General features: G+C 36.3%; 1 protein-coding gene across 5 annotated transcripts in view; it reads right to left on the reverse strand.

Moving 5' to 3' along the window:
- Window positions 1-793: 793 nt before the first annotated feature.
- The window catches only part of CAPN7 (calpain 7), a 34296-nt gene continuing 17441 nt past the window's right edge, over window positions 794-17648 (reverse strand). For 4 of the 5 annotated variants that reach the window (XM_085311845.1, XM_085311840.1, XM_085311841.1 and 1 more), the window contains 11 exons: window positions 16710-16816; window positions 15149-15269; window positions 14744-14888; window positions 12987-13086; window positions 11195-11330; window positions 10586-10661; window positions 8125-8270; window positions 7318-7380; window positions 5514-5644; window positions 4167-4259; window positions 794-4086 (listed from right to left, as the gene is read on the reverse strand). In XM_085311845.1, coding sequence (XP_085167971.1) covers window positions 3942-4086; window positions 4167-4259; window positions 5514-5644; window positions 7318-7380; window positions 8125-8270; window positions 10586-10661; window positions 11195-11330; window positions 12987-13086; window positions 14744-14888; window positions 15149-15269; window positions 16710-16816 — 1263 coding nt within the window. In that variant the 3' untranslated portion in view covers window positions 794-3941. Of the gene's footprint in view, window positions 4087-4166; window positions 4260-5513; window positions 5645-7317; window positions 7462-8124; window positions 8271-10585; window positions 10662-11194; window positions 11331-12986; window positions 13087-14743; window positions 14889-15148; window positions 15270-16709; window positions 16817-17648 lie in introns of those variants that run through there. The other variant, XM_085311844.1, reaches the window with a different exon arrangement.

Consider the following 17648-nt stretch of genomic DNA (forward strand, 5'->3'; position numbering starts at 1 on the left):
AACAGGTAGAACTACGTGTGTAATAAAGGAAAACTCATTTTATTTTGAACCCTCATAAAAGCCATGATAAATATGACAAACTTAAATGAACTTACATCACTGTGGAATACAGGAAAATCAGTAAGCTCTTTCCAGTTACTTTTCTGTTAGAATTCTCTAGTGTAACATGATGGTAGCTACCTTCATAGGTATAAAAATAAGCCTCTGATGTATTAAAGTGTATGTTATCACTTCAGTTGTCCTGAAGTGATAATGTACTACAAAGTAAATGTTAATCCAGGACTTCTACTACTCTTTGGTATTATCACACCTTTTAAATGTCTTTTTTGACTAAAAAATGAACACTGCTACTCTATCTACACGAACTTAATTTGAAATAGCTAGCTATTCAAATACCTGATTTATGGTATGGCCAGGTGCAGAACTGCTGTACAAAATAGGTACATGAAACTTGCATTGGAGAATTAAAACCGAGTCTTAGGATCATGGGGCAGATGGGATAGAAGCTGTTGATACTATTCATTCACGCGCAAACTTTCAGCAAGTCTTTGAGAACTGATGGATTGGATTAACTAAGGACTGAYGCCATGCCTTCCTAATAAAACAAAACAAACTGCAAGGGAAATCTTAACCTGAGCTATAGAATAGCAGCATATGGTGCCTGTATGGAGCTTTAAAGTAGGGTTAACAAACAAACAARCGCAGAAAAGGTTTGTAGYGCATAAATATAGAGAATGACAAAGCTTCTGAACAGGCTATCTCCAGTTATCCCTCAACACTAGTGATGCAGAGAAAAGCAAAGATCATTTATTTGTAGTAGTCTTCCCTTAGTGTAGCAAAGAAATCGCAAATCCTCTTAAATCCTCTGTAACAACTGGCTTTCATTTTGTCATTTATCCCCACCATTCTGCAGCTTAGACAGTGGTCAGAGCTGTACACAGCATAACAAACAACAACTGAAGGGTGCAGTATGCTTGCTAGTATATTTTGAGTGGCTTTGTATTTTAATTTTTAAAAGCTTGAATTGTGTGGTTACAAGCAGAGAAGACTTAAGGCTTAAGAGTTACACAGTTGTCTAACTGGAAATATGGTTATGTGACTTTGTTACAATCATCTGATCTGTTACTGTGCTATTGTGCAGCTTCCCCCCTCCCCCGGCCTTATTCCTTTGTAAAAGTCTTACTGCAACATATAGTAGTCTCTTGTCTTATGGAACAAAGTCACTAAAGGGTATAGGGCAAAGAGAAGCTCAGCCTACACACAGGTTTAAGTAAGTGTATTGTAATTTAAGTATCAGTTTACTCCCCGATATTTTCTGTATTTGTGGAAGAAATGATAGCAGTAAATATCTGGGCAGAAAACAGTAGAGCAAAGCATAAGTGCCTGTGTATGCGATTTTTTTTTTTTTTTTTTTAAGAAGAGTGGGCAAGAAAATTTTGTTTCAAATTTTTTTCAGAAACTGCAGAGACTAGAATTGATAATAACATTTCTTATTCTTTCCTTTGTGCCTGAGTATTCTCATTCTTATATATGTAGGGAAATGTGCAACAATGGTTTTCTACCAGATTACCTATGCTGCAATATTTGAATAAGACTTGCTTTATAAAGGACATCACTGATCCTGAACTTAAATCCTTTACAGTTATGGAGATGGGCCCAATTCAGTGACTAGACTGTGTAAGAAGTGTTACTGTATCCTTGAAGAAACAGCCTTTCTTTGGCATTAGGATAGCGAGTACATTCCTTGCTTTTCATTTCTCCTGCAAACAGTTCAGTATGTACTAAAAGTACAGTTGTGGTACAGTATGGAAGCTAAGTTTCAAGCTTGTTTCACCTTCAAGTTAAATTACCAGCATAAGCTTTGGCACTTGGTTATGCTTGTCTGTCTTAAAAAACAAAAAAAAAAACCACAAAAAAAAACAAAACACAACCCTCCCCCAACCCCAAAACCTAATGCAGAGTAGAAACTAACTATAAAACAACAGCTGTTACTACAGACAAATCTTAATAGTTTGATCTCAAACACAGAGGATGTGCATTCTAAAAGCTGGCAGTTGTTGGCATATGCCTTTTGTACTGTTAAAATATACACGGTTTACTTGCCATAACTACTTCTGTAACTTTAACTTTGTAGGTGACAAAATACATGTATTGCCACTCTGGTTCAGCCTGAGCTAAAAGCTTAACATACACTTATAGGAAACGTGTTGTGAAGCAAATGAAATTTTAATTTGGTAGAGAGAACAGTCCTTGAGGCAACTATCTCCCGAAAGCCTGCACCCATGCTGTTCCTGCGTTGTTTTGTTACAACAATAATCAGAAACTTTCCTGTATAAGAAGGTAAGTTGCATTATGACAAACTTGTCCTGAACTTCCTAACCCACATAGTCTTTAAGAGACCTGCAGTCAAGAAAAAACATACATTTTTCACTGTTCTTTTCAAGCTTGGCATTTGTCAAGCAGCTGCCTAATGAAGGAGATTAAACAAAAGGGATCTTGTACTTTTGAGACACAGGCAGTAGCAGATTTCTATAGGAATAATTTTAGCACATAGCTTTCTAGTAGTCCTGTAGCCTGTGCTCTCTTCCCTAATTTCCAGATGGCACTTGTACTCCAAGAATAAATTTAAATTACTTTTTTTTCCCTTGGGAAACTGCCAAACAAACCTGAATGACAAGGAAAGAACAGCTTGGGACTGTTTTAAAGATACCCTCTCCCCCAAAATGGCAGATACTGTGAAGTTACGTGTCAGCCATTTGGTTGTTCAAAACCAAAACATATAGAAGAAAACAATGCAACTGTAATGTAATATAAAAGAAAAAGGTACCTTTTAAAAGAGATGGTCATGTGTCACTGGATTAGCAAGTACAGCAGTTGCAGGTGTAGTTTATAGGGGAAGAGTTTTAGGCGATCTTTCCTATACATGCTTATTAGCACTTACAAAAACGACAGGGATAAAATATTTCTTTGCTAGGACACTGCTGGTGGTTAGTTCACTAACTCTTAGCATCATCAAATGAGACTACTTCAGTAGATACAGAATCTCATAGCATACCTTCGGATGAAAGCCTTTCGCACCTGCTATGTGTGCTGGCATGTTATATCTTGTGTGTATTGTACTGCTGGTTAACTCTCCCTGATTTTAATGCTGATATGTATCAGCACAGTTCTTTCTTAAAGCTAGCAGGACAAAAGAGCCATACAGTGCCTTGTGCTGTAAGATTATTATGTATTAAAATAATACAGGCATGAAATTAACAGGTACTTTCAGAGCTGTTATATGAGTGAAACCATTAATTTTCTCTTAGAAATAGCTAAAGGTGGAACACTTCAGTCCTTACATAGGCTCTTCTTGCTTTACTCTTATGTACATATTATAGATAAGCTGAAGATGTTAGTGGCAGTCTCAAATACTACATTGTCAGGAATGGTAAAGTCACTAATCAGATGTCAGGACTGCTTCAATTCTGAAAATACTCAAGAGAGCAGCACAAATAGCTTATACTACTTTTTGGTCCTGAAACTGAATAAGCRCAGTACACAAGAGTATTTTTTTCTTACAGGCTTACTTTTTTAAAAAAAATCTTAAACCCATATACCCTGTAGTTGAGGAGAAGAAAATGCCAATATTAATTTTTCTCTTAGCTCATCAAGTTTTGATTTGAAGTGTGAAAAATTTGAATAAAGTCAGTCTTACTTGTTCATCTGAATATAAGCATTTTAGCATGTTCACAAACMTGTTGAACAGGGCTCACTCTAATACTGCAACAGCAAAAACCACAGGTAACTGTGTACCACAGTTAATTGACAAATCGGTGGCTCCATGCTGCTGGCTATTACTTAGAGTGCAATTTTYTTTTATGCATGTGGAGTCATCTGTTTTCAGGCTGCAGCATAGATCTTAACTACCTCTTTCAACAGTGATGCACAGATCTGTCTCCTCACTGAAGCTGTGATACCTTAAGAGGAGTAGTACTGTTAAAATCTAAGAAAAAGGGACCCTCTTGTTGAGGCAGGAAGGTGGTGGGGATGATGTTGTAAACTCCAGCAAGTATGTTCTCCACTTCCAAGTAGCAAAATCCACACCTATGATAAAAAGAAACTATTAATTAACTAAGATCTGAAATACTGTTTCTGATCTCTACAATTTCATTAACTGAGCTTACCTGTAGTCACCGCTATTTTTTTTCTGAAAGCCAGAGGAACCAGGATCTCCTACTGTTGAGACTGTGACCAGTTCAAAACCAACACTGTATTGCCTGCAAGTAAAGTGATAGGCTCTTACTTTAGTTATTTGGGTGGTCAGGATTATCATGARGAGAGTGATTTATTAAAAACTAGAGTAGAACTGAAACACATCTGAAAGTTCTGTCACATTTGTGACAGAAATGCTAGTCAAACTTACTATGATAGAATATAGACTTTGAAGGAAGACTTAACGTATTTCAGATTCAGAACTGTACTACATGGAAAATCCCTGCTAGTTTTCTTCTTCTGCATCTAAGCATACCTCAAGCAGTTAAACTAGTGGTGACACAATTATGTGCATTAAATATGGGATGTGATCTGATCACTATCAGTCACGGTGACCCCAACAGAATTTCCCAAGTTGCAATATAAAACTAGAGAAAATTTGTCTACTACCTCTTAATATATGTAGCAGTCAAACTACTACTACATTCAAACTGCTGTCATTCAAACTACTCAAAYACAAGCTCAAACTATATGCAAAAGAAATAGTGGAGCAGCAGAATCACCCCTTTGTGGAAGTGCCTTTACTCATCCTCATTTTATGAGTTAGCAGTTCTGTCAAAGAGGGGAGAGGATGGATAGAAATGCTGCCATTTTGGGAGGCCTGTAATACAGCTTTACAAAAAAAACACCCCAAAACATCCCCCCCCCCCACACACACACACACTTGACTGCATGTCAGGAGATGTTGCTATTCAGAGACTGCTACTCTGCTACTCTGAGGTAGGAATTTTGCAGGAGTGTGCATTTGACCTGCGTAGGATCCATGGAAGTAATCTCRGTAGTGGGGCTACCAGTTGTGAGAAAACACTTTCTCATGTCCTTTATAAGGTATCTTTAAGTACACTGAAAGACTTGTTTTGTGTGCAAAAATAATATGAATGGGACTGTGAGAACCATAAACCTTAAGCTTAAGATATATCTATTTTATATTCTGCTTTCTAATTTCCTCTCCAAAACTCAATCCTCCTGAGCCCTTTTATAGCTGGGATGTAGTGGTTAATACAGGTATACTCTATGACAGTAACAGCTGTGTCTCCTTGAACTATCAATATTCCTTGCAGTTCAGGGGAGAAACYTTCAAAATAATAGATACTCCATAGGGCACTAACATCCAATTCTTCCTTGTGGTCTACTAGTGACAGAGTAAATGGCACTTCAGGATTTTCAAGGAGTTTCCTACCRTCTCCTTGGAAGATACTAACAAAATTTATCCTTAGCACATAATACCCTATGTTGATGCATGCTTATTCTCTACAAACCTTGGTCCCCGTAGTTCAATTAGTAATGGCCCACTCTTGTCCAGCTGAAACTGATAAATGGGATTGTTTTTGTAGCTGTCTCTGAAATTTCCACATCCTCCAGCACTGTGACCTTTCCATTGTCCGTTAACCTAAAAGAAAAGTACAGAAAGTATTTTATACACTGAAAAAGATTTATATTGCTTATATGTACAGACAAAACAAGACTAGGCTACTCTTACTTTAGATGTCACTGATTTTAATAATCCCTCGTAATTTTTAATTGTTTCACTACAGCCTTACAACTACCTAGATCAAGGCCTTAGATCCTTTATTAAAGTGAGAAATACAGATGCATTCAATACATTTATGTTTCTGACCATGAGAAATTACATGCAACAGAGGACCTATATTCCCATCTATTCCATGACTACTGGACTATCCATGTTTTTTTTAGTCAAGAACCATTCTGTTGTGACGAGTAAGAAACAACAGCAGTGCAGGGTAGTACAATAATGGTGTTGTAACCCCTGCTTTTGAAAACACTCCTTCCAGCACTGTCCAGTCCCCTATATGCACCCTAAGAACCAGCATTCCTGGCACAATAACGATATCCATAAGGACAGGTTTCAACAGGACAAATAAGTACAAGAGAAAGAATGCTGCTCAAACTTTGAAAAACAGGCCATCTGTTTGCAAGTTCTTCCTGCTAGTCATTAAAATGAAAGGTTACACTTGCAGGACATGCCAGTCATTCACACAAAATTCTAGCTGAGATACACTCCTCATATGTTACCCCCACTCTCCTATATCAAACCAGTCGTGAGCAGAATTTTTTTCAGAGAATTAATTTATTTACTCAGTTTTCAAAACTCTCAAAGATGTCAAGTTTGGAAGCAAGCTGCACTATCCTGTGATGYCTTGGCTATATTCACGCTTCAGTTGAAGGTGTAACTGCAGCTCGTGTAGATAGCTGAAATACTAGTATCTGCTGGCCCTAAAACTGCCTGGGCCCCTGACTAAATTTCAGTCAAATTTCTTGCCCTTGCCTTTGTTGTTGTACTCTCAAGGGTCAATTCTACATGAAATGAACCATGGAAATATTGCCATGATACTATTTGACAGTATGAGTGCTTTGCCTAGTGATAACAGTCCTTTGAGAGGTCTTATACAARATATAAGAACAGTAATGTATTATGTTACTGGTAATCTGTTTGTCACAGTCTGGGTACTGATGTCTACAGTTTCCCGTTGCTGATTTTGTCCCATAATACCAYGAATTTTCCCAAGAAAATCACACGTGTCTCAGGAGAAAACAAGCAATACTTGCAGAGTTTTTACTCTGCAGTTGTAGTGGCACAATCTGATCTTTGAAGAGTAGTTGCGTATTACGGCACAGGTTGTCATTCTAAAGGCCAGTCTATTCTCCAAAGGCTTTACTGATATATCTGCACTGATACAGTTCAACCAATACCCTCTGCAGTGAAGATGAAGCTTATATACCAAATAGGATCTTCCGCCAATAAAGGTTAAGCCACCATCCTGAACAGTCAGCCAGTCCAAGAACTTTTATGTTGGTATGAATTATGCTTGCAGTGCAGCTGTTGGGCACGTTATGTGTAACTTAAGTACAGGTATTATGCTAATTATGCTCCGACTGAGCATTTGTTAGCTTTGTTAAGCTTCATTTGCTGGAAGATAATCTAACATGACATTTGTTAGGCATTAGTATAAAAATATATTTAACAACCTCGCACATCTCAAATCTGGAAAAGCCAAAACAGAACTATTATCCAGTGAACCATAAAAGAAAATGTTTCTTTACCCGTTTAGAAACCGTGTAAGGTGTTGGGATCTTGGAAAAGGTAAACTTGCACAAGGAATACACCTGCATTGCAAAAGAAGAAGGTGGTCACACATTCATCTTGCACTTTTCATACAAAAACATGAAAAGTTAAACTTCTTCCCCCTTAAAACAAATAAATAAAAAAAAATAGCATTGCATACGCATCATTTTTAGACTCCTCTTCACTACAGGCCTAAATCATCACCATGAAGGAAATGAGGCTCTAATTCTTGGGCTCCAACCACCTCTTTCCTTCTTACCCYTTCTTTATCAGATGGCATCTTTGTTAAGGACATCTAAGATGGCACTGAGGGGAGGAGAAGGAAGTGGTGGCTGATCAAAGTAGGTGAGGAAAAAATTCACTCTTGGAGTTGTGTATAAAAAGATAGTAATTTAGAGAAATCAGAAAACTTTAAAACTTAACTGAGATCTAAAATAGGCTAACGTTGGATACATAGAGCCAATGCTCTGCCTGTATGCAGACACCAAATTTTTATTCTAGGAAACAAGTATTTTTTCAGCTGATTATTTGTTTACAATTTTATGTCACATCTGTGTTACAAAGGAAAGATTAAAATAACATCACTAAAAAGATGGACACTATATTGTTCTAACTATAGAGAACATTAAGCACTTCATCAGCATTTCTGCTGCATCACTCATTTCCTTCCTCCCTAAAAGAACAGTATCAATGCAAAAGTATACTTGTTCATCAAATTTACAAGGTGAGTTCACTTTCTCTTTAGTAAAATTGTTTAAATTCATTATGAAATCAACWGTACGTACCCTGATGGTGTAATGGATAGTGTTTTGTTTCTCATACTGGGACACCACTAAGGTAAACGTATGGGACCCTGGGGAGGTCAGCTTTATCTTGGTCAGATAATGCGGACTGTTGATCCGAATACCATCAATATATGGAGGAGGATCAGCTGAAAAAGAAAAGGATGAACATTTTTCCTCATCGAAAAATCCCCTGGCTCAGTAAATTCCTTAGTCATTTTGTATCAGTGAATTTTGCCACGGAAGTCAGACTGTTGGTTGTAAGGTTAGACTATCAGCAGACTTGAGTACTTCAGAAATAATAGAGCACTGAAGATTTGCTCATAAAAAAGGATCAATCTTAAGAGTAACTATCATTTTCAGGAAAGGTACATCACTCAAAGGATGAAAAAATCTGCACTAGAAAATACAGTTTAAATCCTATGTCTTGCAAGAATAGCTTATCTATCTCCCACCAATGTCTCTATTCTTAGAAGACCTATTGTGATTCCTCATCTTTTTCCTTACATTTTATTTAAAGAATCTTTGAGCACTCCTTAAAATTCTCCTGACAAGGAGTCTGTTACAGATACCCCTTCTCCACCTGCAAGAGAATGCAGACTGCTAAAATCTTTGGCCACTTGGTAAAAATGACTTTAAAACATGTGAATTTATTTCTTCATCATCCACTCTCCCTAACACAAACAGTCAAAATCTCTCTGATCAYGATGTAGCTGCATCCTAGTCTCAGTGCAAATACACTATTTATTATAAATATCCTAAATATTTGTTTTCACAGTGATACCACGTAATTTGTTATTTGGCCTCTAATCAAGTTATTACAGACTTTTATTTCAGTGAAGCAGAAACAAGTCTAGCCAATTACTTTGATAGAGCCAGGATCAGGCCCTTTATGTTTTCCACAAGAAGGAATGGATTAATATAAAACAATAGAAAGTTTAGGAATGGGAAATCTCRGTTTCAGTGCCAAAGGATTAAACAGCTTTGTTCTGATCTCATTTTAACAGATGGTGTAAATAATACTGTAGCTTGACAAATCTATTTCCATGGATAAAGGTTTTAAAGAGGTTTGAGTAGGTGAGATTAAAACTTTAGAAAAGTCTGGGTAGCAAGACAAAACATGAGTCATCCAGTTCTTGTTAACAGTCTTGCTGGAAGACTCTTTCAAGCACAAATGAAACAGTTCCTTTCACTGTACAATTTTTGTTTGGTTTGCTCACTTAAAGTTTTCAATAAAAACAAACTTGTAAAAATAACCACTGCTGTAGTACCAGTAACATCAGAAGCATGTCTTGGGCAGCAAKAAGAAGTAGTTGCTTTAACAAGACTTTGCAAAAAAATAGACAATGATTTGCTCAAGTCTCAAAGGATGTTTTCTGCAGAAAGACAGCTTGAATTCTAAAGGAATTTTTTTTTGCAGAGTTCACCAAACAAGACGACAGATGAACAACTCAGCCCTCACCAGCTGTTCCCATAGAAATATCCCAAATTCCTCTCTTTGTTCAAAATAACTTTAAAACAGACTCATTAATCTCTAACTGCTTTATGAGGAGCTATCTTAAAAATCCAAGCGCAGTACTAAAAAGACTCCCTATTGACAGAAGCAACAGGCCAAATCCTGCCTTTCTTAGGATGCACCTCCACTGGATGAATTCAAGAAACATTTGCCACACTGAGATCTCTAACCCAATCTAAAAAGAAAGACRATATTAGTAGTTCTATATAAGTTGTAGTCTGAACTGTCCATTCAAGCTAGGCATTACATCTATTTCCTAAGTTAAGATAAAAGCAACCTGCTATCTGTCTTGAGATAAAAATTTATGTAGTTTTTTTTGCAGCTAAAAACAAAGCTCCAAAATCCAACCCCCTTCTTCTCAAGGCAAGTAGAATYTGACCCGTAATGGCTAACAACAACATTTTAACAAAAGCTTGGCATCTCGATATTTTTCTTAAGCATTCTCTGCCTAAAGTTGAACACTTAAAAAAACATTTCAAAGTACTACTTTCACAAGCTTGCTTAGRTGGTTTGCTAAGCCAAGTTCATGTAACAACTAACATTGATTATATTCATTTAGTGCAAGCTGTAAACCTTTAAATTATTTCACCAATGTGGGTGATAATTGTTATTTGATAATTAGAAACACAATGCCACTTTCAAGTATCAACTATTGCCACTGCAAAAGGAAAAGAACAATGAAGAAAATGCTGTGCCAAAGTAAATGTCAGTAGGACAGATCTGTAAGCAGGGTTAACCCCTCCTATCTCTGCCATGTATAGCTGGGCTTATTCCTTCTGCGTGGATTGTTCAAGATAGTCAAAGAGGGCAAAATGAACATTTCAGAAGGCTGATCCTCTCCTGTAAGAATGAGGACTCTAGTTTTAAAGCAAAGCATGCCTCTCTTCTTCCCTGCAAGTCTTCATTCATTTCTAAGCATCATCTTCCTGGCAATTAAGATGCACTAACCTGGATAGTAAACTTTTTTGCCATCAGTCTTGTATACAACCATTGTAATGAATTCTCGATTGTGTGCAAAGTCATCCTATAAAAAGAATGAATTAGCAGAGTTACACATTTCTGTGGAATGTAACTAATGTATGATTATATTCAAGTACAGGTTCTATCATCCCCTTCTGACCACCACATGATATGATCTGGTATTTTTATTTATTGAGATATTTTATCTATTTCTTTAAAAAAAAAGTCTGAAATAACTGGATTGCAACTAGTTTCACTGAAAAGAGCACTGGCCTCTGGAGTTACTTCAGTACCATAAGAAGGTTTTTTTTGTTGTTTTTGGTTTTTTTTAAATTTCCTTTCAAGCACAATGAACAGGTAGAACTGCAAGAGCTACATTCTAAACATTCATGCAGTATGAGTGGAATATAATGACCTCAGTCAATTTTTACTATTTCAACAAACTTGTATTCAGGTATGCGTACCTGCTGAATTTAAAAGAAATACAGGAAAATATTAGTAGCAATATTCTAATAATACAGAGAGCTATACAGAAAGATTTACAGAAGATATTATAGATCTCATAACACAGAAAAAATAAGAAAAAGAATGTGGCACCTTATCTGTGATATGTCTGCTAAGCAGAATCCAAACTGCAGCACCACCTTGTGGACACTGTACCTCTAGCTTGTACTGAGGATTATTAGCCAGGCTGTAGGCATCCTTCACTGGACCTTGTTTTGCATCCCAGGTACTAGAAGTAACACAGATGCTTTATTAGATGARTAAGACATTAATTTGTGTTTTGAAATCTAACTCCAAATATATACGCAGCTATTTAACATCAGCAACAAAATTATTGAGGGCTAACTTTCTACTGTCACAGTATTGTTACAGAAATCTGTAACTGTGGCTACATAGTATTACAGTACAAGAAGCATTATCTTACAATTTCGTTTTATAAATGAGTTTGCTACAATGCAAGTGTGATGATCAGAAATGCTAAATATGAACAGCTTGACTGTTTGGTACAGCAATTGCAACTACACAAAGCACAGCAAAAAGCTGAACAACTCAAGGAGCCTGGGGCTAGCCAGTTATTGTCATGATTGCACATGCCAAATATTATGAAGGGAAAATGCGTTATGCTTTTGGAACTGTAGGGCTCTGTATATAAGTTATGGTTAGTTCCAAAATCTAACAACGACGTTTCCTCCATTTTTTTATTCAGAGAATTTTTATTTAAAAAATAGTTTGTTTCATTTTTGGAAGGCTGCCTACATGAAGTGCTGAAAATCTCTGAAGTGCTCTATTTCAAAATCTTTCTGTTGCCTCATGAACTGCCTAAACAGGGAAACTATGGYGTGAAAAAATAAAAGGTGCTGATGCTTAAATGCAAAGTTGGCACGCTGGGAATAAAAGTGGATAAATCTATTTATAGACCCCATTGACCTTCCTTCCCCACACTTTTTGACTGAACAGCAYGTGTTGGGAGGCTGTATTATCAATCCAATTTCAAATTATTACCATCACTGCACCACTGTTTATGATGATTGCCACCGTGTCAGGCATTTCCCCACACAGAGGTTTGACAATCACTAATAGCGTAAGAGAGAGAGACAAGTAGATGAGCTTTGAGGATCTCACACACACACACACACACACACACACAACTTCATCTTACTGCATCATGGCAGTCTATTTCAGAATTAGTTTGAACATGAAAATGGAGGGAGCCTTTATGGATGAAACTCAGCAGTTTTAATATGGATGAACATGCTTTTCACGAGGTAACATGTATAGAAGCAAGGTGGAAGCAGTGGCAGAGCACAGTAGAGTGGAGCAGAGAAACAGAAAGGGGCACTCTCAAGYCGAGTGACAAGACTGAACACAATGCATACAAGGTAGGAGATAAATGTCATGTTTGGAAAAATCAATAGGCAAGGAAGGTTAACTAACTCAATTTTTCATCAGTCATAGTTATTTTAAGTAAAATACTTCACATCATTGACCACATCTTGCAAAGACAACAAACACTGCACAAGGAAAACGAATGCCAGATAAAAGCTATGCCACTCAAGCACTGCCTGGTGATTCTTTCAACAAACATGGAGTGTATGAAAGGCTGATTTCTATTCTGATGAAGAGACTGAGGACTGATGTCAGAATCTGGCTACCCAGCCTCAGGTCAACAGCATCATCACACAGGTCCCAGGAGTTTCATTGGCTTTACAGAAGTAGTCAAAAGCAAAGTTTGGATTGCGAATTTAAAAGTGTCAAGTCAGGTTCAGGAGAACATAGTTGGAGTCCAACCTTTTCAGCTGTAACTAGGAAGAGTGGAAGGAAGAAAATATGCCACATCAAAACACTCAGTGATGTCTCAATACAAAAGTTTTTCTGTTGGACCAACCTGTGAATACACGTAGATTCTTTAAAAAGACTTGGGTTCCAGCTCAAATAAATAACATCGTAATACTGGCACAAGTCTTCCCAAGCAATCCAGAAAATTCCTACAAAGGAACTGCTGTTATTGTTTGCTTACCAGACACCTTGATTTTACTCAATTTTCAAAAGCCTCTTTCCACGCAAACTATACGGCTTATATAAATCTACATTTCTGTAAAATTCAGTAGTAATGTGTCCATTGCCCACACTTCTAAACTAAATCTTAACCTTCAAAAGAAACAAGTTAAACTAGGAGAAATCATTTAGTCAGTATCTTTTTTAGTTAGTATCTTTTAGTATGGCTCAAAGGCCAGTGAATTTCTGAAGCTGTTTGGGTATTTTGCATTCTCAAATACTGAGACAAAGACAAAAGAGAGAATCTGTTTCATCCAAAAAGACATTATTAACTGATTCTGAGCTGCCTTCCTCTCTCTCCTAGGTTTCTGAAAAAAATTTAGACACAGTCAAATAGGTTTCCTCAATTCTCTCTCCTAGGTTTCTGAAAAAAATTTAGACACAGTCAAATAGGTTTCCTCAATTCAACAACCTACTTTAGTCTGCTGTTCAGCTGAAGGTCCATCAAATAAGGCCAACAGCTGTCCAACACAACGAAATCTTTAATCAACATGTAAGAATATTTGCATACATTTCAAGGTACTTCATCCAGCATCCATGTGACTTGCTTTAGCATACTGGATGTACTTTGTCTTTACAGTATTCTCATCTATTCGTTTTAATTCTCTATAGCTCATCTAATCGCACTTCTAGCCAACAACAATGCCTGCAAAATTATTGACTCTGATGAAATAAATTCTCAAAAGTTAACAGCATCACAACACAAGTCTCCGATACAGGCAGCTGCACATTTTGTAGCAATAAGAAAATGCAATCACATTTAGACAATGAGACCCGTACAACGTAAATCCAATCAAAAAAAAATTAACTCCCTTAAAATGATTAAGGTAATTTTATATAAATTTATGACTACATTTTACAAACATATAATTCCTTACTAAATGAACTACAAACTAAATAATTAGCCAATCTCTCTTTACTATCACAAAGCTAAGGCTGCTATTCTTTTATTTAAACAGAAGTTTTCCTTTGCATTTGCGTGGAACTTATTATTGTCAAAGTAAGTGGCACCAAACAAAAGGACTCTCTTGTCAAAGATAAACAAACAGCAATTAGGATGCCAGAAAAAGAATCACCATCTCTTTTGAATCTAAAAAGCAGTTTCTGCAAAACTTGGAAACTGTTAGTCTGCCCCGCCACCAACAAACCCATGCAAGGAAAAAAAAAAAAAAAAAAAAAAAAAAAAAAAACAAAAAAAAAAAAAAAAAAAAAAAAAAAAAAAAAAAAAAAAAAAAAAAAAAAAAAAAGTATAAAAGTCTATTCACACATTAAAAAGTAGCATTACAAAGTATATTTGCAGGATGTTGTCTTTGCACTGAACCCTCCCCAAGAAACTAAGATAGATAATTTCTTGCCACTGAATTTGAAATACATTCAATTGTCTAGATCAGTTAAACTAGGTCAAACCTGCAATGATCGTTTAAAATATGCACATGCTCCCTGAAATTTTAGACTATTTAGTTTCTAGTATTTGTTTTACCCCACTCTCCCCTCCTCCTGCTTAGACTTTTTTTTCCAGTTTCCGGCAGAGATAAACCACAGAAATCTGTATTATCTGAATATACAGTGATTGTTAAGCCTTATTACCATTGTCTATTTTCTGAGCTGTTCTGGGATCAAAGTTCAAGTATTTTTGTAGATCTGGGGTCCAATTTCTTGTGTCATTTTCACTGTATCGTCCCTTCCAACGTAAGTGGCTCCAAGGGTTTTTCAACTGAAGGAATCTAAGGCCCTAAAGAAATGCAAAATAAAACTACTGAACTCGTCAGGATGATTTATGAACATGGCATATGGACCAATAGCTTAAGAAAATACAGTATAATTAAACTTTCTGGAATTTCCCAATGAAGCCCAGATAGTGTAAACCACACCATTAGAGAAAGGGGGGAAGGGAGAAAAAGAAAAAAAAAGGAAAAAAAGGAAACCAGTAGCTATCCAAAGCACACAGATTTCAAATAGGCATTTGAAAACATCTTTTATTTTACTTGATACCTTATATTCTCTTATATCCAAAACTGCATATGCATGGGTTGGAACTAAACCCCATTTTTCTCCTTCTTCTTCAGACATCACTCCTGTTGCTGTTGTAATAAGGACATCTCCTTTGTGAAATCTGTTCAAAAAGAGGCAAAAAAACCCTTAATTCAGATTTTAGCACTTGTAAACTAACATTTGCCAGACGCTCCAATAGTGTGCTTTTACATTTCCCATTACTGAAATTCTGCTTTATAAAAACTGGAATATGATTTTTTTTTTGTAAGTAGAAATCACTCTTGAGAAAGCTTGAGAAAATAGAATTATTTCCTTTCAATATTAACATGTAGGCTTTAAGTGAAAAATGACTATTTTCATTATACAATAAAAGCAGTGTTTGTCAAATCTGAAATTCAGGCTGTGTCACCTATTAAAGATATGTTTTACAGATACTCAGTTGATCACAAATGTGGTTTCATCAACACTTAGCTTATCACACTATATAAGCAAATTAATAATTCCACCACCCTCAATGATTTTGAGGGAGTTTGACAAAACCTGAAGAATGATAAGAACGTGGTTCTATACTCTCGTAGGGGTTTACACAAAGGCTTTGTGTCAGCTACAGGTTCCAGTGTCTTAAAACCTAACAATAATAATTAAATAAAAATCCACATTCAGCTTGCAGAGTCATTGAACTGTAGACTGACCCATTTTTAGCCTAGCGAAGACAAACATAACGGTGATTGCACTAAAATGGGATCTGGCCATAATGGCATCACTAACTATGATGCCAGAACGTCTGAGAAGTCTATAACAAACAACTGAGAATTCCTAACCTACTGAAGACAGCACTGCAGATATGTACAGTCATGCTCTTTCGTCATGAATGTAGGTAGCTTCAGTCAACAGAATACCCCCTTCAATGTCCTTGAAATGAAAAACTGGTGGCACAAATCAGACACAGTTTTGAAAGGAATCAAAGCATTTTAGATGAAATTTTTAAGTTACACTTGTGTCTTTTACTATAAGTAGCATTGTTATGGTAGATCTGAAAATCAGTATTGCAGTTTTGAGACTTTCTGTATTGTGCTTCTCCAGGAGATTTATTAACAGGGCATAGATCTTGTGATACAATCAGAAATACTATACCCTACTGYTTCCATAATGTCAGCAGTTCAACGCTGAAGTTCTGGAAAAGGTTCTATCTGCATCTCCTCCTGCTTTTTAACATATTTAACTTGCACACTGCTTCCAACCTCCTCTTCTGACTTCATATTCCATTTTCTTYATCAACTGGTAACTGAAGAAATGGGCTATTTTTTAATTCTTCAAAGGCAAGGAATGAAAGTTATATCTCAAACAAAATTCCTGAAACCTTTTAATCTTTGATTCCATCAAAGTCACCAATATCTCAATTTTTGTCTTCCAGAAAGTCTATGGAGGCACTATAAAGCACAATTTGTGGTAGTATCACAATGCTAGCAAGGAATCTACGGTGATTTTACTGTTTTTGTATTGGTAACTCAGCTACTGCACAGTAAGCATCTTGATTATTTAGGGAAGAACAAACTTCTACCTCTGATAAAGCATTCTGAAAGTACTATCTTTATTGAAAGCTTGATTGTCAGAGTGCATTGCAATCCTTTCAGGTATCCAGCCAGTCAGTGCATGAAGATCGATATTCTGAAATGCAATCATAATAGATAACTGATCTATAAGCATATGATGCYTGTAAATACATTATAAAAGTGCCTTCAAAGAAATCAAGCATAGATTTGAAAGTGAACTGATGAAACAAATTAATGCACTGGAATTTCAGATCTATGCATGCATAAGAAAATAAGAGAACAATTAACCATGATGTGTTCTATTTTTTCTTTGATTAATGGACTTTGAAAGTCCATTCTCAGAACTACTATTTGGAACCTTGCTGTTATATGTGCATTTTTAATAATTAAAAAAGAGGCTTTAATCTTCTCACTTTATCTTCATGAAATGTTACTTCCTCCTCATTCTTTTCTTCTGTACTCCTCAAAGCAAAAGCACGGACTATATGTTTGAACTGTCAGTGACCATTACTGGTAGCTGGCAACTTTGCCAACTACAAATACAATACAGACAGTAAGTAATTCTTCGCTTATACAAGGAAACCGTAATAGCCAAAAGCAGAGGGGGGCAGGTGGGATGGTAGTCAGAATTAAGTAGCACAAGTCAAGCTGTTCTTCTGGATAGCAAGCTAGAGGAGGAGAGAGAGACACACCAAGCTATTTCATCTCACCAGCTTTTCCCTCCTCCAAAACAAAGTAGCCCAACACTGAAATAAACATACATGAAAATGCTACGATTACCTCTTACGCAAGGCCATATTTGCCTTGRTAATCGTATTTCAGAAGATAAACACCTAGAATACCTTCAGTGAATGTGATTATCCACTTAGAATGCAAACAGCATTAGGAAACCAAAAATATACTGTTAAAATTTTTAAAAAGTTAGAACGAAAAATCTGAAATACTTC

The sequence above is a fragment of the Rhea americana genome, unplaced genomic scaffold (genome assembly GCF_003343005.1).
Source record: "Rhea americana isolate MKP2758 unplaced genomic scaffold, rheAme1 scaffold_35, whole genome shotgun sequence".
Lineage (NCBI taxonomy): Eukaryota > Metazoa > Chordata > Aves > Rheiformes > Rheidae > Rhea > Rhea americana.